Source organism: Haliotis rubra, unplaced genomic scaffold, assembly GCF_003918875.1.
Source record: "Haliotis rubra isolate DU_JTF1 unplaced genomic scaffold, ASM391887v1 Scf519, whole genome shotgun sequence".
In the NCBI taxonomy this organism is placed as follows: Eukaryota; Metazoa; Mollusca; class Gastropoda; order Lepetellida; family Haliotidae; genus Haliotis; species Haliotis rubra.
The window spans coordinates 9,184-36,914 of record NW_025767212.1 but is presented as its reverse complement, the minus strand read 5'-3'; the positions used below and the strand labels follow the sequence as shown (position 1 = coordinate 36,914).

The 27,731-nt window shown below is 41.7% G+C and overlaps 1 protein-coding gene across 1 annotated transcript; it reads right to left on the bottom strand.

Moving 5' to 3' along the window:
- On the bottom strand, nucleotides 1-26,747 carry LOC124292462 (insulin-like growth factor-binding protein complex acid labile subunit). Its single transcript, XM_046729551.1, has 5 exons — nucleotides 26,640-26,747; nucleotides 25,183-25,201; nucleotides 14,610-14,775; nucleotides 1,793-2,907; nucleotides 1-1,689 (listed from the first exon to the last, which is right to left on the bottom strand). The coding sequence occupies exons 4-5, from the start codon at nucleotides 2,900-2,902 to the stop codon at nucleotides 448-450; spliced, it is 2,352 nt and encodes a 783-aa protein (XP_046585507.1). The 5' UTR covers nucleotides 2,903-2,907; nucleotides 14,610-14,775; nucleotides 25,183-25,201; nucleotides 26,640-26,747; the 3' UTR covers nucleotides 1-447.
- Nucleotides 26,748-27,731: the final 984 nt, after the last annotated feature.

Here is a 27,731-nt window from a genome sequence, read left to right as displayed (position 1 = left end):
GTCACCCATGTCGAACCACATCACACCCATCCTCCAAGAACTCCACTGGCTTCCAGTAAAACAACGAATCGACTTTAAGCTCCTTTATCTGGCATTCCAATGCTACTCTCAAACAGCCCCACAGTATCTCTGTGACTCACTTCCATTGTACTGTCCCAGCAGAACCCTTCGGTCTGAATTCAAACATCTGTTTATTGTTCCAAAAGTGAAACTCTCTAGTTATGGGAAGAAATCGTTTGCATATGCTGCAGCCCCTGCCTGGAACAATCTTCCCCTTGATGTTCGCCAGTGTCAAACCTGTTCTGCCTTCAAAACAGCTATCAAAACCCATCTTTTCCGCCAAGCTTTCTTCTGATCAAATCTCACTGCGCTTTGTGCATAATATCCAAGTATGGAAAAGCGCAATACAAATCTGCTATTATTATTATTATATCAATTATAAAGCCATTAGTGTTCCAGATTGGCAATTTGTCTCAGATGTTTCCACAACTTTGCCTCAGGATAATCATCAACATGAATTATGAATTCCTCTTCAACCACGTTTAACAGACACAGAGGTAGGTCCTGTACTTGGACTTCACCCATCAGTAGGATCAGTATCCGGTTAGGAATGAGAGCATTCGCAGAGTATATTGCTGCTTTGGTGGTAAAATGTGACCACGCAGAGTCATCTTCGAGGAAGTCAGATGATACAAGAAGAACGGTCTTCCAACTCTTATTGATACCTTCTATAATTCCGTCAGCAATGTCATGACCCGGAAGTACTTCCCGATCTTTAAGGAAGAGACGCACAGGGTGTTCACACTGCTCTAATGCAGGCCGAAGTCTCCGATAGACAAATGCAATGTCAGCTTCACAATATCCGATGTAGAGCTTGAAAGAAAAATCTTTTTGAGTAAGATACTTGACCCCAAATCCTAGCGTTCCCATGATAATATTTTTTAATCTGGTTGGGTTCTTGGAAATAAGGTATATTGTTAAGGTCGACGTCAAAAAGAGAGCCAAACATGTGACTGTGAGGGTGAGGATCCATTTGCCAGTACAATAACGATATATGCGCATGTATTCAACAGCAACCTCAGCAGTTCCTGTCATTTGTCCATTGTCCTGAATACAAGGGAAATTCTTGTCAGACTCATAGACTACTGGTGAGTCCATCAGCCACAGTATAAAGTCCAGAGTGTCACAACCACAGGAAAAGATGTTGCCAACAAATGCGACTTTCAGACTGTTCCTTGCAGCCGAGGTATCCAAGTCAGATCGTGTAAACCTGTCCAAATGCCCTATCGTATTAAATGACATGTTCAGAAGAATAAGGCTTGGAAAATTCTCTGTCACAATGGGAATTGTGTCAAATTTGTTTTGCGATAGAATGAGATGAATGATTCTATTTTGATTTAGGATGAATGGAAATAACTGAAGGTCATTTAATGAAAGATCCAAACATTCCATCAGTTTGAGGGCATCAAATATATTCCGAGCTCTTAGCACATCGTTAGCAAATTGTAGGTTGCAATCTTTCAAAGATAATGATTTGACGTTTGAAAATGACTTTAAAAAGTCGTCAGTGACACTGCCAAGTTTGTTTCCAGATAAGTCAACACGACTTACATTTTCCAACCCGTTTATACGAACAATATCATGTTGCTGGTTGTATCCAAAAGCAACGTGTGAAGATTTTCGGTGTTTCTAAACGAGATTTCATCATATGTTTCTGTTAGCATGAAAGTGTTTGTTGCACCAAAATATTGAAGGTTTGGGGGCAGCATGATGGTAATGTTCTCCTTTTTTATCCCTTCTGCCTGTTCCCATCTGCTTTCAGTTCCATCGTGTACATGGTGTTGATGGCTTGCTTGACATATCTCAGTTTTGAGAAAATGGCAAGAAATAACACGAAACTGACATCTCCAATAAGACTGTTTTGTGAGAGATCGATTATTTCCAAACATTCACGAATTGGGGACTTGTTGATAGAACCTGCTTCAATTAAACGTATCCGGTTACCCTTTAAGGACAACTCTAAAAAAACACATCTCTGAACCAAAAAGCGTGTTCTATTTTCTGTAATCATGCGATCTTCCAGATCTTCCTTCAAGCGAACTATGGGTTTAAATGTGTTGTTCAACCATATTCTTGTCATGTTCCTTCCAACAAAGGGATAAAGAAGACGTAAAACCTTATGGATACCGATTCGATTGTTGGATAGTTCCAGATGTCCTAGGTGGGACAAAGGCTCAAGAACACCAGCCTGACAAGAGGTTAAATGATGACAATGATTTAGAAGGAGTACCTCGAGTTTTGTTCCATTTAAAGCTCGGAATGTTTCATTTGTTAATGTTTCTAAAGAACAGTGGCCATTGTCCATGTTGAGAACCTTAAGATTTGTCAGTTTGGAGAATCCAGGTCCAAATTCAGCATCTCGAACAGGGTCTATGGACAGGTTGTGGAGTTCGGTGAGGGGAGTTAACACCAAATCTGGATATTTAGTCATCTTGTTATTCTGTAGATTGAGCGTATGCAAGTTGCCGAGGTCACGGAAAAGTCCTTCAGGGAAAGAGTCACTTTGATTTGAGAATTTGTTGCTAGCAAGAAGGAGAGTAGTCAGGCTGAGTACGCCAACGAAGGCATCAAGTTCCATCGTGGTAAGCGAATTATTGTTCAGGTTTATATACCTAAGATAGCTAAAGTGTTGAAAAGTCCTGTTTCTCACAGCAGTTATCCGATTCTCACTGATGTCAAGAAAGGTCATGTTCATTGGGAGGTCATCAGGAATATCCTGGAGTTGTCTCCCTCTACAGTCAACAAACAGTCCGTCATGTTGATCACGGAAGGTACAGATGTGAGCGTTGAATATGGAGATCCTCACTGCAACCATCATAAGAATTCCAATCAGAGCTTCCATAATGACTGTAAAAGAAGAAAACATGATTGGAAGTAATGATAACGCCTACGTGAATGAGGTGTCCAGTTCTTGAAAATACAGGTTTTAGATTCATAGTTTGGAAAACTGAAACGCCTTCACACAAACATTAGAATGCTTGTGTTTGTGCCAAGGTATTGTTACTCACCATTTGCATCAAGATGGAAGTAAACTCGGAGATTAGAATTTAGAAAAGCTGGTTTAGGGTTAGAAAAGCTGGAGATGAATGGGGGCACTCAGTGTTTGTGAAAACAACCAACCACTGTCCTACGTCTGATTTAATACCGGTCCAACACATGGCACGAAGTTGTAACCGGTGCCATTGTGGGGTGGTAACATAAATGATCAAAAGTATACAGATATTATATAATTACTAACAGCACTGGGTCAGTTAATACTCGCAAGTTTCAGTTTACATAGATCGGAGATTGTGTTGGACTGTAAGGTGCAACTTTTTTTCATAAAGGCATGACATGGTTCAGAGTCAAGACCTCAATGTAATTGAAAATGGTCTCTCCTGAAACGAGAACTTCAGAGTAGTGTGTGAGACTGAGCTTAGTTCAGGATTTTACGGCCACAGTCCGTGAACTGTGGACCTCTCATTATTGGAATTACATCCAGATGTGTTATAAGTCAGGTCCTGGCAGATTCACACACTAGGCCATATCACTATGTATTTAAGGTCACATGCAAACAAAAAAATAAAACATAATTAAAACACAATTATCACTAATTCATGACATATAATACATTGCTGATTATGAAAAAACCCCCAAATAAACAAAAATATAAGCGTACAATCGCAAATCAAAAGTGCAATAATTTGTACTTGGGTTTACTTCCCTCGAAACGAAGCACCCGGGATACCAAACCTAGTCAGAGCGAGTGGGCGTGCACTTAAGTATAACGAAAACTTTCATTGGTTGGTTCATTTGCCGATACGCTCAGGGCTCTTGGTGTGTGTATAGAGATGTTGGGTTTTGTAAATACATGCTCATTTTTTGTGTACAATATGTTGCAATCAACAGACATCATAACATGTCATGTGAACAAGTATCACACCTGCCTGTCTATGTAATAACATAATGTGACAGCGACAGAACTCAGGTGCACGAGCCATAAATCAAGGCGTTTTGTTTATGGTGTATAGCCTGATAAGGAGGTCAGTGATCGAAGTTGATTATTGCATATTGTCAATAGCAGACAGGCAGGCAGACACATAGGTGTCAATAAAACAGACATTGAGTTTTGTCTGTGACAGAGCCATATCTATATCACAGTTAGAAATTCTGACAATGTTAAATAGTGAAGTTGCTTTTAAGGATCGAACTCAGAAAGTGACTCGGTAAGAAGAACGTGTGGTGAAATAGTCAAATGAAATTATATAAACAGTTAAATCGGTAATCTACTGTCATAACATATAAAACGCTTGCGCCTGTGAAATATCAACAAAGTCAAAATATCAGCAAAATAGCTCTCATCAAGCCCTACTCCGAGTACTTTGAGTGGCACTTTAAACAACTTTGAGTGGCACTTTAGAAGTTGGGAAGTAAAATACTTAATATAGAACAAACTTCTTTTATCGTGAGTGCGACGTTCCGATGCAGATTCTTGTACATGCTTGACAATGGTACAAGAATCAGTGTCGAAATGTCGCACTCACGAATAAATGAAGTCGTTATCCATAACGTTTGTTCTATATATCCATAAAACAAATTGCCAAATCTGAATCCAAGAGTAATGCCACTAAAGATCCTGCCATTCAATCAGCTGTGAGGACACTACATTTTGGAGAATTGTAAATCATTTTAGCAATCTCTGATTCACGTTCGCTAAATATTCTTGAAAAAATACGTGTCTTTTTGAAGTGCATGAATAAAAAAGAACACACTATCGTTAAACCAAACTGACCAAATCTGAACCCAAGTGTAATGCTACTTAGATCCTACCAGTCATTCAGAATTTTGGAGAATTGTAAAAAATGTCAACATTAATCTCTCTGATTAATGTTCGCTATTTTAAACATATGATCTATTTCACAGTATACATTTCATATTTCCGGGCAAGAAGAAACTTAATAGTTTCAATGTTTGAATATGTTCAACTCTGATTTTTATGTTTGTTCATTGGCATGTAGAAATCTAATACAACACAGATATAAATGTTGTATGTTTTATGATGGTGAGTTAGGTGAGTGAAACTAAGGTATGATTTCAGTATTCATCTTTTTTAGTTTATTCATTGGCATGCAGAAATCTGATTGAGCACACTTATTAATGTTTTATTAAATTTATACACTTCTTTAATCGAAAATCCCTTGAGAAGTCACAATTGTTTCATCCTACTAATGCCACCCCTTTTTCAAGGTTTTGATGTCTTACAGCTTGTGCGTTTTCTATGTCTGTGGATACCCGTCAAGATACGGGTTAGTATTGGTCTTCAGTAACCAATGCTTTTCGTAAGAGGCGACAAACGGGATCGGGTGATCATGCTTGCTGACTTGGTTAACACATGTCATTGGTTCCCAATTGCGTAGATTGATGCTCGTGATGTTGATCACTGGACTGTCTTGTCCAGACTCGATTATCTACAGGATGGCGCCACATAGCTGGACTATTGCTGAGTGTGGGGTACAAGTAAACTCACTCACTCACTCTTTGTCTGTGGAATACAGTTATATTGAGATTTAGGTGGTCACACTTCTGACCTGACAGTTTAACCGCTGTTTCTGCTCATGTATTCAGTCAATTGTTTGTTTTCATAGTTCGGTGAGTGTAACTAAGCTCACTGAATAACTACAAATTGCACTACACAGCGACGGCAAAGTATCAGTTTATGTGTTAAACTAACTAAACATTCCTCGCAGGATTTGGGTCCGTCACTTCATTAGTCCATTTAAGCAGTTCAAGCAAGTCAAAATATGTTTGTTGCATTTCAGGCCTCCTGCTATATACATTGAAGTTACATGCATTATACAGTCATATACAACTTAAATACACAGATGGTTTTAACAGAGTATCACGCTTAGACATTGCATTGTCATTGCATTGTGATAGTTTTATGTTGATACAGCAGTTTATGTTTTGTTGTTGGTTAACGGCGCAGTTGTTGTATTGTTCAAGCTGTATGATGCTGTATGAGTCTACCAGACAATCCAATGGTTATTTAACCCCGCAATATTCAGCTATTTGCCGGCGGTCTGTAAATAATCGAGACTTCATCACACAATGTAATGATTGACATTTGTCTTTACAATTAGGATACGAAGACATGCTTCATCCAAGTCAGAGAGCCTGACCAAACGATCGAGTTAGTTGCCTCTTACGACAAGCATGGGTTACTGAAGGCCAATTCTAACCCGGATCTTCACGGTTTCTATATATAAGGAAAGGGATGTAACAATGTCAACACACCAGATTAGTTCCAGGACGAATGAAACAATACTCGCTGTATATTCCGCTATAAAGCTGTCCACGCAGTCCAAGCAATTAGATTTACAAATGTACGTACAAGATGAGACATCGAATCGAAACATATCTGTGACTCTTACGACAAGCATGACCTGCTGAAGACCAATGCTAACTAGTATCTTGAACATTTGCATTGGATGGGTTTTGTGTATCGGGCCTAGCATGTGATTTGCTTCGGACAATATTACGAATTTTGATACTTTGTGATTGAAAATCGAAGTGGATGCATTAGTAGAAAAGCAGACCTAATATACGATAACCCTCAAGTTTGCCACATGTTTTCGTGAACTATATACATATAGTAACATAGGTAAAAGTAGGCTCTTGGTATATGGTTACTAGCGAACGGAAATAGATTGAGCAATATTAGATTGTTGGTTTGGTTTTCCAGGGAGAAATCAGGTTATGACGCAGGAGACAAAAGGGGTGAAGGCTCGAGCATACGGGTGGGCGATAATACCGGTTAACCGCTATATTGCAATTCGAACATCACAATACCATATATTGCAGTACACTTTTCGCGAACCGGTTCTCCCGATACGATCGGTAATTTTCGTCATGTAGTCAAAACTACTAATACCATTTGTATTTCCCTGATATTATTATACATTAATAGCGTGACTTATAAACCATTTAGATAAAAAACTAGATTGGTACCGGCACTCCGGTACCGTTGCAAGGATGAACAAACCAAAATGACGGACGCCGCTGCAGACGCTTTTTCTCGGGTTCCAAACTTTTGGAAACATTTTCAGTTGATCTCTTGTACAATCACATCTGAGTCCTGACAGTGGCCAGTTGCATCATTTTAAAAGAAGAGAAACAATAGTTTCACTACCTTAACCCACGTGGTACACTTTCACAATATATTGCAATACATATCGCAATATATCGCAATACGAGAATTTTGGCAATACCCAACCCTACTGTAGCATGGCCAAAATGTCCACCTTATGAAAGGAATATCGCATAATAAGACCATCCCTATTTGACGACATTTTTAGACACTGAAGAATTCCATGAACTTACTCACTCAAGTGTCACTTCGTCCGCAGTAGGAAGCTTGGTTGTGTTTACCTCGCAGGCTCACCCGCTACCGTCAGTAGTCACCCGTCAACAAATCCTTCAGTTATCAAAAAAGTATCCTTGTATTTAAAAAGAAATCTTTTAAGATATACACTCACGTCCAGATGAATAATCACCCTAATTTACAGAGATTTATCTAATTATCGATGACAGCAAACAGCAAAGAGAGTGTCATTTGTCCAGTATTCGATCAGGTCACAATGTATATACACATCATGATACTGTGAATTTCATCAGATCGATCAGCATCTGGTATGTCCACCTCGTGCATCATTACATGCGGCAACTCGACGACGTCGTACTGAGTAGACCAAACGCAGGATAACATGCATTGGTATCCTCCTCTACTCCTCTTGAGAGCCTGAGCAAGCTGCTGTGTTTCCTGAAGCACAGGTCTTGCACGCACTTGTCGACCCAAATGGTCCCAGATATGCTCAATGGGTGACATGTCAGGTGACCGAGCAGACCAAGGCAACACGTTGACGCTTATTTCTTTGGAGGAAATCTGTGGTAACACGAGTTGTAGGTGGAGGGCGTTGTCCTGTTGAAATATGATGCGGTTTTGGTTTTGTTGCAAGAAAGGCAGGGCAACTGGGCGCAGTTTTTATTACAATACTTATTCCTAATATCACGAGTTCTTTTCAATTTGCCCATACTAGCCAAACTTACAAAATACACAAAAATTTGTTACCCTGAAACCGGGAAACAAACGTAAAGATTTTCCCAGCCATATGGTTCTAGCCCTACGCTGCGCTGCGCTCGCCGCAACACACCACTCGTCCGTGGCGGGTGACGTCACGCTCTAGATGACGTCACGATCTCTAAGTACGAGCGCTAACCATGCAACCTCTTTTTTCACTTTTGGCTGCTACGGAGCACACCCCCTGGTATAGTACCCTAGCAGTCCAGTTTGCTCTATTGGTCAAAGAATCATAATGTCACGTACTTTTTGAAATGTTTTGGTGTGGAAGCTCGGGGGTGCGGGATTAATCTGAAGGCAGATGATCCGCACCCATTATGTTTGGCATGCCGCCACTGCTCTCGGTCGTCACCTTGTGCTGTGTGCAAGGATTGGACACCGGAGCAGTGGACCCAGTTGGAGAGGCGCGTTCGAAAGGCGTCGCGGAAACGGGAGCTTCGTTCCAAGCGACTTTCCGAACGCCGTCTCTCAAACGAGAGCTCTTCTTCGTCGGCGACGTACCGCCGGTCTTTCTCCGACATGGTGGCGGGTGTAAGGGCCCTCAGGGCCACCTCCCCGCTGCCCGGGACCTCCGGATTCGTCCCAGACGTCACTGACGTCCCAAACTTACCTGTGTCTGACATCCCCTGCTACGGGACCGACGGGATTGGGGTCGGTTTATCCCAACGGGATACCGAGCCTTCAACCTCGTGGGCCTTCCTGGCTACGGGTCAGGTCCCGGCCGGCCCTGCGGTGGGTGCCGGCCAGGGTATGGCTGTCCCGGGTCCCGGCCAGGAAACTCCTGCTCCCGCAGAGATGTGGCAGGCCATCCAGAGGCAAAGTTTGCTTCTGGAGCAGGTTCTGGGTTGTTAGGCGAGACACGGGTGCGATGACCGTGCAGGCCCCGACAGTCCCGCTAGGTTTGTCCCAAGGAGACGGGCAGCGTCCCATGGACGAGGACTCAGACCCGGATGACTCCCCGTCCGTGGACTCGAGCATCCTGTACGAGGAGGAATCTCACCCTAGGATGGGACCCTCTTCTACCATCCAGGGCAGTCGGGAAGGACCCACTTGGCCTAACCTGGCTGACCCTAGGGGTCCATCCACCCCCTCGGAGGTGGGGGAGGGAAGCGCAGTGGGGGATTATTCCTTCACCGAATCCATCCTCTCCCTGAAGGATTTCCTCCGGTCAGTGCAACCGGACAGCAAATCCTTCGGGAACTTGGACCCCCCAAGGCAGGACGCAACGCCTTCCCTGACTCCCGCTCATGTGAGCAGGGGAACGCATGCACCTACGCCCTCCCTCTCCCTACCCTTCTCTAGGGATTTGGATGAGGTATGGACGGAACTGAATGACCTGATCCGAGGATCGGGAAATTCAGACCTGCCGGAGGACGGTAGATCCATGAGGACGGGTAAAGTGCAAACTAGTAAATCCCCTCGTATTTACGGTCCGGGCACATACTCTTGCTTTGCGCCGGACGGGTCAACAGACCCACCCAAGGGCGGCGAGTCAAGATCGGCGGACCTATGGGCCTGGGGCAGACAGGGAAGGCCACAGGTCGTTCCTGACTCCTTCCCCCAAAGAGACAGGTCATCTGAGCTCCACAGGGAGCCTCCGATACCGGTGTCCACTCGGGACACGGTACCAAGTCGGGCCTCCGTATCAGGGGCAGAATTCCCTATAGCTGGCAGGTTGTCACACTTCCTACCATCATGGGAAGAGGAGACGCTTGACCCTTGGGTACATCCCGTACTAAGTGTCGGATACTGCATTCAGTTTCACGGCGTACCGTACCCGCCGCTAACATGCCACCCTCCTCTGTCTGCCCTCCCCAGGGACAAAAATCAATTGTCGTCGTTGCGTCAAATGATAAGGGAGTTTCTCGGAAAAGGGGCGATTGTTCCCCTCCCGAATCCCGGGCTGGGATTTTACTACCGACTGTTCCTAGTCCCCAAAAGAAACAGAGACTGGAGGTCAGTATTAGACCTGTCTCACCTGAACAAGTACACGCTAGCAGAGGCGTTCAAAATGGAACCTCTCTAAATCAAGGCGACTGGGCTATTTCAGTAGACTTAAAAGACGCCCATCTTCACATTCCTTTTCACAAAACGTCGAGAAAATACCTCCGGTTTGTGTTCAAGGAGCGTGTGTACGAGTTCCATGCTCTTCTGTTCGGTCTAGCCTCGGCCCCCTACGTATTCACCCGAGTTATGAAAGCAGTTGTAGCAAGGCTCCATTGCCTGGGTCTCCAGTTTCATGCTTACCTGGGTGATTCCCTGAGTCCTGCCAGATTGAATCTCCTCCGTGCTTCACAGAGTCAGCAGATTCAGGAACTATTTGTGAAACTAGGGTTTGTAATAAATTTCGAGAAATCAGAACTAGTCCCTTCTCAGAAATTTATTTTTCTCGGGGTGAAATTCGACCTAACGGAAGCCACTGTGTCTCCCGCTGATCACAGTCTGAACGCCTTTGTCACGCTAGCACACAAGTTGTGCAAGAAGACTTTCGCCACGCTGAGAGAGATTCACTCTCTCCTGATGGATAGAATCATTTTCAAAAATTCTACCCTGGGCGAAACTGGCAAAAGAGAGCTACAGCTGATGCTAGCCTCCAAGTGGGACCATCTGAGCTGGGACACACCCGTTCCCCTCGGGACGTGGTTCAACTCGTCCATAAGTCAATGGTTAGCTCGAGACTCCCTGTCTCAGACCATGCCGTTACACCCACCGACACCATCACAGTCACTGTTCACAGACGCCTGTGAGACGGGCTGGGGGGCTCATCTGGGCACCCTAAAGGCCGACGGCCAGTGGGAACTGCACCTTCGCAATCTCCACATCAATGTCCTGGAGATGGAAGCAGTCAATCGGGCAGTGGAGGTGTTCAAACCCCACTTGTCGAACAAAGTGACTCTCCTTCGTACCGACAACACAACGGTTGCCGCGTACATAAACAACGGACACACTCTCCCGATCTCTGTCAGAGAACACTCATAGTTCTCAACAAAATGAAAGAGCTGAAGGGTCACTTAATAGCTTAACAAATTCAGGGGAAGATAAATGTACTGGCCGACGCCCTGAGCAGAAGGTGCATGGTGGTTCAGACAGAATGGACACTACACAATTCGTTGGTGAAAGGGATATCCTCTGCTTGGGAGACTCCCCATGTGGAATCACAAACTCCCCCTTTTGTGTGCCCGGTTCTGGACCCCATAGCGTGGGCACACGATGTTCTCACGTTAGATTGGACGGGTCTGGTCTCCTATGCCTTTCCTCCTCCCCCGATTCTGGATCGGGTGATAAGGAAAGCGCGAAAGGAAAGTTCAGATCTCACTCTCATAGCTCCGAGATGGCCGGCTCAACGGTGGTTTCCCACGCTGCTCGAGCTCCTAGTGGCCCCACCGATAGCGCTTTCACGCCGGTTCGATCTGTTAGTGCAACCCCAGTCGAGGATATGCCATGAGAACCCGGCAGTGTTAGACCTACACGCCTGGAAACTGTCAAAGACTCCCTCCAGACGTGAGGTTTTTCTAAAGCAGTTGCCGAACGCGTCGTTCAGTCCAGGCACACTGGCAGTGCTGAGTGGATTGGACGTCACAACAAGTGGATACCTTACGTCCAATGGTGAAAGACTTAGCCGAGTTTCTAAATCACCCACAGGGGAATTCACACCTTAAAGCTCGCACTATTAAGTCTTATCGCTCTGCAATTTGTACCACAATACGCCAATGCAGGGGTCCCGACTTCTCGGGGGATCCAGTCCTGAGAGATCTAATGACGTCAATGCCTTCTCTAAGTGGATTACAAGCACTGTCAGGGTAGCCTATGATCAGGCAGGTAAATCCGACCTGCTGACCTCTAGCAGTGTGAAATCACTCGCATTCGCCTCCACAGTCTCTTTAGATGCTATTTTATATCATAAAACGTTGCTACACAGCGAAACGGGTGTAAACGTTTTCTCCTCGCAGTAGCACAGAATCTATTGTTTTGTTAATGACGATGTCGATATTTCTGTGAGTTTGGAATATTTGTCCTCCCTCAATAGTGAGTATATAGCGCTGTAGTTGCAGAGTTAGTGTGTTTATAGTAATGTTATATGGGCCGCTTTTATGGGAACCAATAACATTGTGCTCCTTAGTTGCGTAAATGTCATTTTCCCTTAACGGGGATTGGAGAAGAAAACTTCTGTACCCTTCACAGGGTGGAAGTCATGGTAACGCCCAGACCGACCATCTTGAAGATTTACAAGCCAAAAGTGAGTAAATTTTCTTTCTCTATTTATTGTGCACTGAAGTTCCCTATGTTCTAGGGGAGGCAACTCCTACCAGGTCGGGGTTGCCCCGACCCCCGCGTGGGTGGCAATGTCAAGCCCGGGTCGACCTGACCTAGGTCGGCATGACCGGAGGGATTTTCCTTCGCTTTACAATACCTCTCCTTTATCGGTGACTTGTCAGGACGAGGCTCGGCTCCCGCCGTCCGCTATGACAAAGTCTCATGATATTAGGAGTAAGTATAGTAATAAAAAGGGGGAATTCCATAGTAATTCCTGTTTTTATGAAATACTTACGAGTAATATCATAATTCCCACCCTCCTTCCCCACATTGGGAAATTTATTTTCAGAGTGTTGAGCAACGTTCTAACAAGGACGGGCCTCTAGGAGTGGTAGGGTTACAGGTTATGGTTTAGACATCGAGGAAGTTGTATGGTTAGCGCTCGTACTTTTAGAGATCGTCACGTCATCTGTCACCCGCCACGGACGAGTGGTGTGTTGCCCCGTGCGCAGCGCTAGAACCATATGGCTGGGAAAACTTTACGTTTGTTTCCCGGTTTCAGGGTAACAAATTTCGTGTATTTTGTAAGTTTGGCTAGTATGGGCAAATTGTAAAGAACTCATGATATAAACCTCGTAAGTATTTCATAAAACACAGGAATTACTATGGAATTCCCCCTATCTAGTCGATATACCCTCGAGCGTTCAAATTACCATTCATCACAATGAGATCTGTCTTCACATCATCACAGATGCTACCCCAAACCATGACACCGCCTCCGCCAAATGGAACCACCTCCTGGACGCAGTTACGTTGGTAACGTTCGCCTCGTCTTCGATAGACTCGAGCCCTGCCATCATTCTGGAATATGAGGAACTTGCTCTCGTCAGAAAACATGACCCTTTGCCAATGCCTGTTTTGCCATTGTCGAACGGTGCGTGCCCACTGCAGACGTTGACGTCGATGTTGATGCGTTAAAATTACGCCTCGAAAGGGCCTGTGAGCACGAATACCATGCCGTCGGAGTCGTCGTGCAACTGTCTGTCGGCTGACACGATGTCCAAGACCAGTTGCTTCTAATGACGTCACAGGCAGGAAACGATTTCTGAGATGAAGCATTGGTGAATACCGGTCCTCATTCGGCGTGCTAACGGGGGGTCTCCCACTTCTGGGCCGGTCTGATGTCACACCTGTCTGTCTGTAACGTTGTAGGAGTCTCGTGATAGTAATACGAGCGCAGCCCAATGTTGTAGCAACGTGCTGGTGGGTGGCTCCCATTTGCATCAGTCCAATGGCCCTCTCTCTTTCTTCTTGTGTTAATCGCGGCATGGTCGTTAATATATTTTTGATGGGATGATGTCAGTGAACAGCTCTGCACTCTTTTTATATGAATACCATGCACGTGATTCACGCTGCACACGGGAACAATTTTCATGCTTTAAGACAGTAAGCACGAAAACGTTGCGCTCAAATACAACTCTTTTCATGATTGAGGCGATTGTTTCCATATCATATCTAATCAACAATATACATTTTTATTCAGAATATCTATCTTTTTGATTTTGTATAGTTTCTTTTGGACGTTAGTATACTTTCATGTTTGTGCATGTATTGTATCTGCAGTACTATGGGACGTGTGGCCTTAAAAGCAAATAAACTTGTCACTTGTCAAAATGAGGCAAATAGACTCTGATCCCCCAAATACAAGTATATGACCTATGAACGTATGAATACTGTAAAACTTCGATCCCCTCGTAAGCATGTATCATCTGTGAACGTGTTCGCACTATAATGATATAGCATCTGCACTATAACAAACTTCGAACCCTGACATGCCTCTGTCTGTCACCCGTGAACGTTCCCACACAATAATATAGTTCGATCCCTCTAATGCATGGATCTCACCCATGACCAAGTGAGTGATTTGGGTTTTAAGCCACTTTTAGCAGTGTTCCAGCAAAATCACGGCGGGGGACAACAGACATGGGCGTCACACATTGTACCCATGTGGGCAATCGAACCCGGGCCTTCGGCGTGACGAGCGAACGCTTTAACCACTAGGCTACCCCACCGCCCCTATCTCACCCATCAACGTATTTTGAATGCAATAAACTGTGGTCACAATTGGCAATTGACAGCGGTGTTTAAGAAAAAAGAAATGAAATAGAAATGGACTCACAGTATTCCCAAGTAGTTCCGACAGGTTTTATTTACATGGACCAGTATACTGTTTGGCTATATGGCTCTGTGGTAGTGTGGCATTATGCTCGGTCTTCGTCACTCAAGTCAATTAGTCCCTGAGAAACTTCCGTCTTTCGGTCTTGAGTCACGCGACTTTCAGGTTCCTTATAAAGTAAGAAATGGGTCAATGGTAGAATTTTTTTTTTTAAATAAGAGGGTAAAACATGCATGAAAACATGACAACTATGCATATATATTATGAACACATTATATGTACTAAACAAGCATGTTGACGTCGCGCTGGCTGAGCGGGTTAGACGGCTGACTTTAGGTGTTGGAGATCAGGTGCCTGGCTCTGAAGGTGTGGGTTCGAATCCCGGAATGGACCCAAACCCCCAACCCCCAAAGTACCAGAACATGTACTTTACTGCCCAAGTGTAATACCAAATATAACATATGTTAGAAGCATATCGAATCATGCACATGTGTACATATCACGATGGCGGACACCAGAAATAGGCTTCACACATTGTACGCATGTGGGGAATCGAACCTGGGTCCTCAGTGTGACGGGCGGACGCATTAACCATTAGGCTACCCCACCACCCATAACAACCACTATGTCAGCAGGTGACATGTCTTAAACAGGGGCATAACCCTTGGATACCCAGTGCACCGTATGGTAATTGTTGTACAAAGTGCTTGGTTGTCATTGTGAAACATAACACTTCTATTTGCAAAACATTCACTATCATATGTCAATAAATCAGTAATGTTAGTATTTTGAATTCAAATCACCGAGGATGTTTTGTCAAAGTCCCGTCTCTCAGTGGAGCCAGAAGCCATTCCCAAAATGAATACAATGTGGGTGGCCAATTTCTGGTGTTCCGTGATATTGTTGGAATACGGCTAAAAGTGGCGTAAAATCATACTCACTCACTACGAACAAGAAATGAAGCTTATTATTCAACTTGGCATTAACTTTCTTGTTCCTCGAGTTTACCAAGGAACCCGAAACATTTATTTTCACTTTTTATTGAAAAGGTTACGGAAGATACTACTGAGGAAGGAAATATTAACCGGAAGACCCCCGTATTTCGCCATCTCCTACAACACACAAGTCTCTTCAATGTCTCTATCCATAGAAAGAGTGAGTTTAGTTTTACGCCGCTTTTCGTAATATTTCAGCAATTTCACGGCTGGGGACACCGCAAATGGGCTTCACACATTGTACCCACGTGGGGAATCGAACTCGGGTCTTCGGCGTGAATAGCGGACGCCTTAACCACTAGGCTACCCCACCGCCACCATAAACGGGATAATTTGACAAACGGATTTCTTGGTCCAGGAAATATTGCTGAGGATTAAAACAGCAAAGAGGCAGAAAATATAAATCACACGTGAAGCAGCACTAGGTGACAAATCTGGAATTATCGCTCGGCCATTTTGGTCTGATGTGTAGACGAGTGACTGAATTCATGGATTGCGGCGTGACGAACGAACGCTTTACCATTAGGCGATAACTGTCAGTTACATCCATTGCATTTATATTTGAATGAATAACATATACAGTGTAATGATAGAAAAATGCCACTAGGATATAGAAAAGAATTTCACAAGCTATGACTCGTCAAGATCCCGGTTAGAACTGGTCCTCAGCAACCCATGCATGTCGTAAGAGGCGTCTAACGAGATCCTGTGGTCAGGCCCACATTGGCTGACACATGTCATCATATCCTCAAGTTGTGAAGATGGATGCGCATGGTGTTTATCACTGCATTGTCTGGTCCAGCCACAATTATTTACAGATCGACGCCGTATCACTGGAATATTGAGCTAAACAACATATATGTTGAATAGATATATGCGACAAAAACATCTTTTTTTTCTCTACCAGCCGTTTGTACGATTTCTCCCTCACATGTGCACGATTTCTAGTACATCATCACAATTAATGATCATACTAGTCGTTTCTGAAAAGGTGGACGTAAAACTATTCTGTAGCAACGGACAAAATGTTAATGCACTTCATTACGATTATCGGACGAAACGTCTTTCCTGATACTGTCATACGATCACATATCCCATCATTTTGTTGTTCAGGTTGACCATGGACTAAGTAATAACAAATAATTAAACAATTAAAGTACAATGTTTGATACTAATACCAAAATGACGACGAGTTCACATTTATCCAAATTTAGGAAAGCGATCATTATGAAGTCAGGGAGTATGTTTTTACGCCGCTTTTAGCAATAATCCAGCACTCAATCAAATAATCGCGCCGAGGACACCAGCTTCACACATCATACGAATGTGTGTGTGTGTGTGTGTGTGTGTGTGCGTGTGTGTGTGCGTGTGTGTGTTATTGAACCTAGGTTTTCGGTGTGACAAACGCTTTAACCACTCGGCTGTCACACGGCCCCTAGGATATATCGATCATTGGGAAAAGACTAACAGTTCTTAATAATCAGTTTCGAAATTATGTGGACCAAGTAAATGTTTGATTGAGGTAACATGGATTCGACTTTTAATTAGATTGGGGCGACATAATTACACACACTAACTCTTCACTGTTCATATTCATTACGTTATCATTGTTGTCATAACGATCATCTACGGTGGCATCATTATTGGTATGGTATAGAGTAATGTCGGACACAAATACATGGAATTCCATTGTACAATAAATTCATGATGGTATAATTGTTGGGGGTGGGGGAGGGGGGGATGTTGTTTAACGCTGCACTCAGCAATTTATTTTAAATAATCGTGTCCAGACCAGACAATCCAGTGGTCAACAGCATGAGCATCGACCTGCCCAGTTTGGATACGACGACATGTGTCAACTAAGTCACCGAGTCTGACCCATAAATCCCGTTAGTTGCATCTTATGACAAGCATGGTTTGCTGAAGACCAATTCTAAACCGGATCTTCACGGTAAATAAGCATGGGTTGCTGAAGATCAGTTCTAACGCGTATCTTCACGGGCCTAACATTGTAGTGTAGGAATGGAGCCATCGCTCTGATGAGTGTCAGTCGTAATTTTCTTCTTTTTTCATAGTTGTTGTTCAGCGGCCTGCTTCCAGGGAGAGGGATCGGGAATGCTGATTATTCCTACATGCGGCACTATGCGGCATGTAGGAATATTCAGCATTCCCGAGTCTGGTTCAACCAACTATAATCACTTCCAAAATGTAAACACAATAGGATTATCTCCATTCTACCATGACATGTGCACCATGAATAAAACGAGTTTTAAATATGCACTCATTACCCTTGCGTAGTGTCTTGTCACTACTGCGGATAGAGCCTTCTAAATGGTTTCGCCCATGCTCGGGGTAAAACAGGAAAAAGAAACAATTTACATAGTGTCAAACGAAGTTTTCTTCAAATACATTGCAAGTTGCAACATCTGTATTGGCATTCTACTTCTTATGTTATGGACAACTTTAATGGAATGAGTTATGTAATAAGGAACACCCCTCTAACTTCAAAAATAGATCCGTCTGGTTTGACCTTCGTTCTGACGTCATTGGCGCGTGCCATTTTCGAAAGGTGGCTGTCCTGGATGTGTGTCAGTGCTTTGCTTAGTTCCGAAAGTAGTTATTAATGACAACCTGACTGTTGTCAGTTTTGAAAAGACCAGACATCGAAGACGAAGAAGCAGTGATTGTGTGATTTGAGTTACATGTTAGAACCAGGCTGGGTCAATATTTCCCTCCATATCCGATCCAAACATATCAAAGAAATCGCCGAGGTCAAACGTAACAGTTTCAAACGACATGTTTGTTTACCTTTGTAAGGGTTATGAGTGCAAAATATTCCTACGCGCAGTGAACCGTCTCTCAGAAGTGGTAACTGAAAATTTTTCACTTCGAATTTTTTAGTAACAGCCAATCAAAAACGAACATACTTAAATGTCATGAATCCAATTCCCCCCAAAATCCAATTCCATCAAAATTAAGAAAAAAAATAATTCTTGAAAATCAGCCATTGTTTGAACATTAAATTAGACCTCATGCAAGAAGCGAACAAAATTCTAAATTTTAATACCAATTTCAAAAGCTGGTAATTAATATCCCCACCAAACAAAATTAAAGAAAAGTTTCGAAGATATAAAATGTTACGGAAATACAAATAGGTAACGAGTGATGACAATGGATGGATAAAGAAAGTAAGGACTAAGTGTGACACAAAAATCAACAGAACATGCTGCCGGTTGTTTATAGATTGTCACCAACAAAGGTGACAGCATATCCACCAACTCTCACACTTATGGTTTGAGACTTACACTTTTATTACATATGTCACGTTCTCAAGACAAAACTGATAAATCGCACGCCAAACTGGGTTCATATGATAAACAATAAACATCCGTTACAAACCACAATAAATATAGTTTTCAGTGACTTTTATATATAAAGGCTATTTGCACAACGACATCTCAAGCTTGTTTTCCCTCTTAGTGTTGGAAGCTCCGTGACAGGGGCAAACAAAGGATTACCATTTGTGATGACATCAACAATGAGAAATGCTTCTACAATTGGTCATAAATTTGTTTAAACTACGTGGCGTGGTCTGAATCAGTCAGCCATATCAACTCTTCTTTCAGCGTTTTCACCAGTTCTGATAACGAAGCGGTGGTTTTGACATCTTCGTACACGTTTTCCGATCAAGTCCCAAACACACTCTTTGGGAAAAATGGGGCAGTGGGGTAGCCTAGAGATTAATGATCCGTTCGCTCGTCATGCTAACGATCCCAGTTCGATCTCCACTTCTGTACAATGTATAAAGCCCATTTCCGGTGTCCCCCGACGTGATATTTCTGAACAATTGCGGCGTAAAACCATACTCACTCACTCAGAAGAGTAGTTGACGTAACGCCCCAACACTTCCAACATATTTGGCAACAGGATAATTGACTTATTTTGAAACCTCTGTGAAAGATTGCCACATCGCTGTGTGTCATTTGTCACCCTTACGCTCTCCACCCTTGCTTAACGTCTCTACTTTTTGTCTCCCTAATCCATAGCGCTCGTTTGCAGCCAGCACCTTATTTTCCCAGTGAGTGAGTTTAGGTTTCCGCCGATTTTAGCAATACTTCAGCAATATGACACTGTCAAGAAATCTTCAATCAGTACATCGACAACACTGCAGTAATTATAGATATTTAGTTAATATTTTAGATTTGTGACCCAATAGTTTAGACTTGTGGCGCCATAAAATTGTCTTAGAAATCTGAACTGCCATTCATTGTAACCTTGCTCATTGTTAATCAATATATTATTGAATATTTTAGACATGTCTGTGTTCTATTTTGTCAAGGCAAATTGTTAACCGTAGCAAAATAGAAACACACTAGTTCGTTATCACTCATAACACTTTTAATAGTTCAGTTTTCAAAATCATCTCAAATTTTATGAATGTGTTGTCAATTTGTATGTAAAACTTCGACAAAGTCCTGCTTCATTTTTTTCAAACTTGGAATGTTGTTGTTGAAATAATCATAAATCATTTCATAGACGTGATCAACTGCAACTCGTGAAAACAAATCAATCATTTCGGGCAGGGGATGGCACTATGTAGTATTTAGAAATATTTAGCATTCACGATCCATCTCCCTCGAAGCAGGCTACTGAATTACAAATATGAGGGGGAAAAAAGAAGAAAATTGAAGAGTGAATTGGGGTTTGAGTATCCATTTGAACTTGTGTCCTGTTTGATGTGTAACGTTAAAAAAGAACCGTAGAAATAATACAAAAACCTGTCATATCCAGGATTGATGGGAGGAGAGAAAAATATTCAGTGACGAGTAAAGCTTTTCGCACCTCCAACCGGTTCTCTGGGTGTGATGCAACAATGATGTGATTCCTATCATACGACAGCAGGTATTTGCCGTCGTGCTTGCAGTCCGAAATGACCACCAAGTCATTATCAGAAATGAAACTGTGTGAACATTATGGAGACATCTGTGCATTTATATTTTGATGCGCAGTATAGACACTGATTTGTATCAATTATGGTTGTGCTTCCTGGTATTGGCTGAAATATTGCTGAGGTTGGATAATTTCTAGTTAGTAACTCATCCAGTCGCAGGTCTAACATGCAATCAGATGTAGGTATTTACTGATACGAAATATATGATGGATCGTAGAAAGTACTCCAGTGAAAGTACGAGAGGAAAAAATGTTAAGATCGGTCTTCAGAAGATTGATTAGGGGCGGTGGGGAAGCCTATAATCAAAGTGTCCGTTCGAAGACCCGGGTTCGATTCTACACATGGGTACAGTGTGTGAAGTCCATTTGTGGTGTCCCCACCGTCATATTGCAGGAGAATTGATAAAACTAAATTCACCCACTGGGGGGAAAAGGTGCACACTGCAAACGATCGTTATGTATTGGGGAAACAAAATGTAGAGACGTAAAGCAAGGGTGGAGAGCTTAAGGGTGATAAATGACACACAGCGAAGTGGTGATCTTACACAGAGGTTGTAAAATCAGTCTATTGTCCTGTTGCCAAATATGTTGGAAGTGTTGGGGCGTTACGTCAACTACTCTTCTGAGTGAGTGAGTATGGTTTTACGCCGCAATTGTTCAGAAATATCACGTCGGGGGACACCGGAAATGGGCTTTATACATTGTACAGAAGTGGAGATCGAACCGGGATCGTTAGCATGACGAGCGAATGGATCATTAATCTCTAGGCCACCCAACTGCCCCTTTTTCCTCAGTGAGTGTGCTTGGGACTTGATCGGAAAACGTGTACAAAGACGCCAAAGCTACCGCTACGTTAGCGGAGCTGGTGAAGACGCTGAAAGAAAAGTTGATAAGGCTTCCTTAGAAATGTCTATAGTTGACTGATTCAGACCACGCCACTTAGTTTAAACAAATTTATGTCCAATTGTGGAATCATTTCTCATTGTTGATTATGTTATCTCAAATGGTAATCCTTTGTTTGCCCGTGTCACAGAGTTTCCAACCCCAAGAGAGAAAGGAAGCTTGAGAAGCCGTGGTCCAAGAAGCCGCATGGGTGTATATTCCCTTCTCAGAAAAGTCACTGAAAACGATATATTGTGGTTTTTAACGGATGTTCATTTTTATTTTTCATATGAACCCAGTTTGGCGTGCGATTTATAAGTTTTGTCTTGAGAACGTGACATATGTAATAAAAGTGTAAGTCTCAAACCAAATTTATGTGTGAGAGTTGGTGGATATGCTGTCACCTTTCTTTGTTGGTGGCAATCTATAAACAACCGGCAGCATGTTCTGTTGTGATTTTTGTGTCACACTTAGTCCTTACTTTCTTTATCCATTCATTGCCATCACTCGTTACCTATTTGAATTTCCGTAACATCTTATATTTTCGAAACTTTTCTTTAATTTTGTTTGGTGAGGATATTAATTTCGAGCTTTCGAAACTGGTATTATTAGAATTTTGTTAGGTTCTTGCAAGAGGTTTAATCTAATTATTAAAAAATGGCTGATTTCAAGAATTATTCGTCTTTTTTAATTCAATATATATAGAATTGGATTCTTTTATATTTCCCATATAATTACGTTATTGATGCCAATAGATGGGTCCCAAATAGTAAGAATCAGAGTTTCGATTTTGATATTGCTTATTCACGTTTGGCCAAATCAGAAATGAGAAAAATGTTCCTGAACTTGAAATTTGCAGACAAGGAAAAAGATGGTCTAAATATGTTTCAGTTACATTCTCTCAATTGGTAGTAACGAACTAGAACAACCTGCGCTTACAACGGAGATACCACTTCGAAAAGCACGTCATTACGAAATCTTTCCTACAACCGTCTTTCTTTTTTAACAGAACCGGTGCAATGAGCTGTTGTTTGTAGAAGGCTGCAATACAGTTTGCGTGTTCAAGTGTCAATGGATGGTGCTTAACGTTCATGAAGAAGTGTGGACCTATTAAAAACGTGGAGTGAAAGCTTTTGGCACCTTCAGAACTGGTGGGTGATTCATATCACGATCCTATTGTGATACACAGTGGATGTGTTAGTTTAAATATTTTCTTATACAGATGTTACCTTACGTAAATCAATATTTTCACAACTTCCCGTCTATATAAGAATGACAAACTTGGCTCAGTTAGAACATCATCCCCTAAACAACTCACTCTGGGAGGAGGACTGGTGTCAGGCACAAAATGATTCCATTTTAGGCAAAATTTGTGAATGACGGGTGCTACCAGTACGGCAAGACATGCATACTCTTCTCGCGTGAGTGAGTTTAGTTTTACGCCGCTTTTAGTAATATTCCAGCAATATCCCGGCGGGGGACACCGGAAATGGGCTTCACACATTGTACCATTGTGGGGAATCGAACCCGGATCTTCGGCGTGAGGAGCGTAAGCTTTAACCACTAGATAACATGTAAAGTAAAATGGTTTCTTACTTAGCGGAAGGAGAAATACTGAATACCAAATCCAATGTATTCTATATGTCAGCCGTCTATTGGTGTAACCAAGGACGACTGTACCATTATCGAAGAATTACTTACAAGTAAGTATTTATATTGCCTAACTGACCCTTATCTCTAAGCCTGGCCAGAGCTGGCCGTGCAGCATGCAGTTAACCACCGCCCAGTGAGATTTGCCGTGGATTTGCTTAAATGGGTGACTGGTTCACAGCTGGAGTGACAGTATGTATAAGCGCATATGTGAAACAAATGGCGATTACAGAGGTCAGCTGGTGCATTACGTACACTGGGTTTAACTCAAGAATCAGTATCAACAGATACAACAGAAATAAACAAGACATCCAACCGAAAGCTGGTGCTGTAAGAAACCTATGATTCAAGTTACATATAGTTAGTGTCTGTAATCAAAGGAGATTAAAGCGGTTTGTGAAGGGAAAACACTTTGAGCTCACAACCGCAGCAAGCGACCGTAATCCTTCTTGCTCCTATATTTGTGTGTGAACAGTCGATTGATCAAATCAGATTACACAAAATATATTTATATGTTTTATCCATACCAACGTAATTATTATCAGTAATATTTACGAAGACTATATAAGAACATCGTTACTTTTGCCTTTGATCAATACAAATAAGAAATATTTTTCAATGTGACGATTTCAGGAAATCTTCGTTGATGAGAAATGTTTCAGCATTTTGAAAGATTCCATCTGTAATAGATGTTTTCGTTTACCGCAACCAACAAGAAAACCCAGATAAAATCGGTTCGAAGAAAGTATATTGATTTGGGGTTATCAATAAATTGATATTGGCTTTTAGTTGGAATATACATTATACTTACCACGAGGACTGTACGGTATTACTGGTATACCGCAATACGTTTTTCAAACGATACGTACATGTATTGTAATATTTTTTCTGATAACTGGTTATTTCAAAAAGATATTTGCATTGTTTATTGCTTAATTTTATTTTTGCCCTGTCATTTTAATACTTAAAGACTGAAGGCAGTCCTGCTTCATTTTTTCAAACGTGGAATGTCGTTGTTGAAATAATCACAGACCATTTCATAGTCGCGATCAAGTGCAACTGTTGAAAACAAATCAATAATTTGGGGCAGGGGATGGCACTATGTATCATGTAGGAATATTCAGCATTTCCGATCCATCTTCCCGAATTACAAGAAAAAAATATACGTTACGTCACAGGCCCGGTGACATAATTTTCTCCTGATCACTCAGCGGTCATCTAGGTCCCAGTAAGTTTTTATGCTAAAGCACGTATTGTTGTCAACAAATCTTAGCTTACGTTTACAAATATAACAACAAACTCACGTGGAACTCCAGAAACCTTCAATTAACCTTTTGAACAACCAAATACGCTTTAATGTTATCGTGACATTGTGCACCGTTCTCTCGCTAACACTGACAGTCGGTCGGGGAACTGATGTTGGTATCTTCGTAAGCCTATGAATATCTATCTCGCTTTGTAATCTACTCCATCAAAGCACTGACAGTACCGTAACCACGGCCATTAATCCGGACACGGCCGCCGACCCTTGACGACATGTTTGTTTACATTGTGAAAGTAGTCCCTAAAATTGCATATGACCTCTCTAATTTGCATCGATATCCGTATATGACCCCAACGGATACCGATAATATCCGTTGGCTTTATCCTACCGAGAACACTATCAATTGTATATATATATATATATATATATATATATATATATATATATATATATATATATATATATATATATATATATATATACACACACACACACATAACATATGGTGAGTGTTTCTAGTGAGTCTAAACTTTGATGAAAAGTATATTTCCATCAGTTAAAATGACATTGCTACTTTCAGACATATACACTGAGACAATACAAAGAGAAAGCCTTAAACTGGTTGTAAACAATCATCATTCACATGTCCTATGCATTTAGAAAACTATTTCCAAACTGTTCGATGTTTTAATAAACCAGCTACGATTTAGTTTGACATATATAAACATTTATGAAATACAAGGAATTACATGATATTTGTTACCTACAAGTATATTTCTTTTATCTTCCACCCAAAATTTAGTTATTGATGCATTTTCAAATTTGTTGTACTTACCGAAAGTTCCACCCGTTGTCTGTCAGATGAATAAAATAGAGATGTAATAATGATTTGTTTGTGAAAAGAACACTAAGTGGTGCTATCTCACTTACATCAAACAAAGGTACCAAAATGGTTCTATTTTCGTAAAGCTTGAAGTTATAAAACATAAAAGAAACCATGATATGGCTTTAGAGTTTCTATGGTCATTAACATATTGTGCATGCAGAACAACAGTGAATTTGGATGTTAGGCAACATATAACCCATCTAATCACAGGCTAAACAAGGTATGATTTTGGTATTTGTAGGTAATTTAGAAAATGAGCCTTCAACTTCACTGATCCACCAACTTGTCACTTTTAGAGATTAGTGATGGCAACTGATTTTCATAAGAGGCAAATATGTTGATTTTACATTGGTAAAAAGAATTACAAGGTGCAAGCAATTCTATTTTGGACACCTTGTACCCAACTGTGTACACCTTGTGTTGGAATCGACCAAGTGTGATAATTTCTCATCAAGGTGAGCCAACACATCAGAATTTCTTAACTTTTGTGAAGCATTATCACTAAGGTTTTCAGATTTCACATTGCTAACCCCATCATCAATATTGTCAACATGTTCACCATTGTCTTCAGTACAACCAGTAACGGGGGAGAGTGTGGCAATACAATTGACCTGTTTGGTTTCTACCCTGTCATGGTATTTCTTAATCATGTTTACATGATACAACCTCTTTTGCTTACGACAGCCATGAGTAAGGACGACTAGGCGGGTGTCGCTAACCTTTTTGTCAACAAGATAAGGACCCTGATGCCTAGCTCTCAATGGTTGACCAGGAATGGAAAATAACACTAACACTTTTTCACCAGGAATAAAATTTCATTCTTTTGACTTTCGCTCATATTTGTTTCTAATTTTTACTTGCGAAGCTTTTTCATTTTGTCTGGCTTTCAAATGAAAATTAGTGTGCAGTCAGTTTTAATTTGTATGTGACACTTTGACAAACGGACAGACATACAGACTGATATTTTATTAAAGTCTGTTTGGGTGTACTGTTGCTCTACCCTCGTAAAACTTCACACGGAAAATCAAAACAAAATGATGATAGTTTGTTAAGTAACATTTCTATTTTCGAGACAAACGTTTTCCAGAGTTGATCTGATGTTTTTATTACATTCCGCGTTGAAATGAATATTTGATCATGAACCGATTTGGAGTTAGATTGTGATTCATCGGTATCATTTTGACCCAAACAGACAGTAAGTCTCGCCTCATACTAATACAATATATACAAGTCACATGATAGAATACATATAATGAGCCACCCTTTACTGCATTACGAGAGACTATAAAGGTAAAATGGTACACATGAAATATGCAATAAATATGTATACATTAGTAATTGGGTTTAAAAAGTTATATAAAAGCTTAAGAGGTATATGAGACTCACTCATGAGTAATTATACGTACACGGTGAACTGTGTGCAAATTGATGACATTGCGTAATCCCCAGGATTGACAGGTTCAATGCAAAATATACACTTGCGTGCTTTTAGCACCTTCAGAACCGCTGTGGACGTGTGGTGCAGTCATGTACAGATTCTTGTCACACAACAGCAACTGTCAGCAAACAGTACCCCGTGGTGTTTATGGAGACATATTTATCTTGTAATAGCCGATGTGCAGCATAGTAGCTGATATATCACCATCCATTAGTATCAACAGTTTTCATTTTACGTGTTCGTTCATATTTTGCACTGTCAGTATAAACTTCAATGTATTTTTTATGAGACTACCTTCCTTCTAATGGTCTCTGTTGCACTCCTTTACACGATCATCAGGGGATTGTATCCGTAGTTGTGTAATTGGGCATGCTGGCACACTTGCCTCAAGCTTAAAAAGCTTAATTCCAATGGGCGAAATGTTTCCTCATCATGTTCCCTCACCGACGATGAATAGGCTGACGTCAGGAGGGGAATCCCCCTCGCGCACATGCATGCGTGAAACTACGTCATAGTTCACCAAGATAGCGTGGGCCTGGGCAATGTTAAAATGAACCCCAAGTCGTCCGTTTGTGTAATGGCACCAGCGAATAGGAATAACGACAATATACAACTTCTATGAACAATGCAACAAATATTTATATATTACTTTCTTAGTAATATTAACAATTTTTAATATCCCCGTGCATGCACAAAGGACATAGGTTGGAGAGCCGTCCCAAACCACCCTTTCAACAACCTCTCTACACTGCTGGCTTTAACCCATGAACTTCTTTGGCCAGTGTAACCAGATAACAAAATATTGTTTGTTAGGGCCTTTTCCTCTGGTCTTCAAAACTTCTCACCTTCCAGGTGTTGTTTTCTCTGACATCTGCTTTCTGTAATTCGGACTGGTAGAAAGTGCCCTGGATTTCGTCATCGTCATAGTCCTTGACTCTATACATCGGTAGTCTGCCTCTCAAGATACTCTGATAAATGGTGAAAATTTCCCCAGTCCATTATATTTCATGATATTCTCTCGTAAATACATTTCCGAGACATGTCAGTTTAATGTCGATCT

What these genes read in the sequence shown, in the direction of transcription:
- LOC124292462 (XM_046729551.1), bottom strand. Translation starts at nt 2,902, where the DNA reads ATGGAAGCTCTGATTGGAATTCTTATGATGGTTGCAGTGAGGATCTCC. An exon ending in ATGGGAACAGGCAGAAGGGA is followed by an intron (nt 1,690 to 1,792) that starts TAAAAAAGGAGA and finishes AATCTCGTTTAG; the next exon opens with AAACACCGAAAATCTTCACA.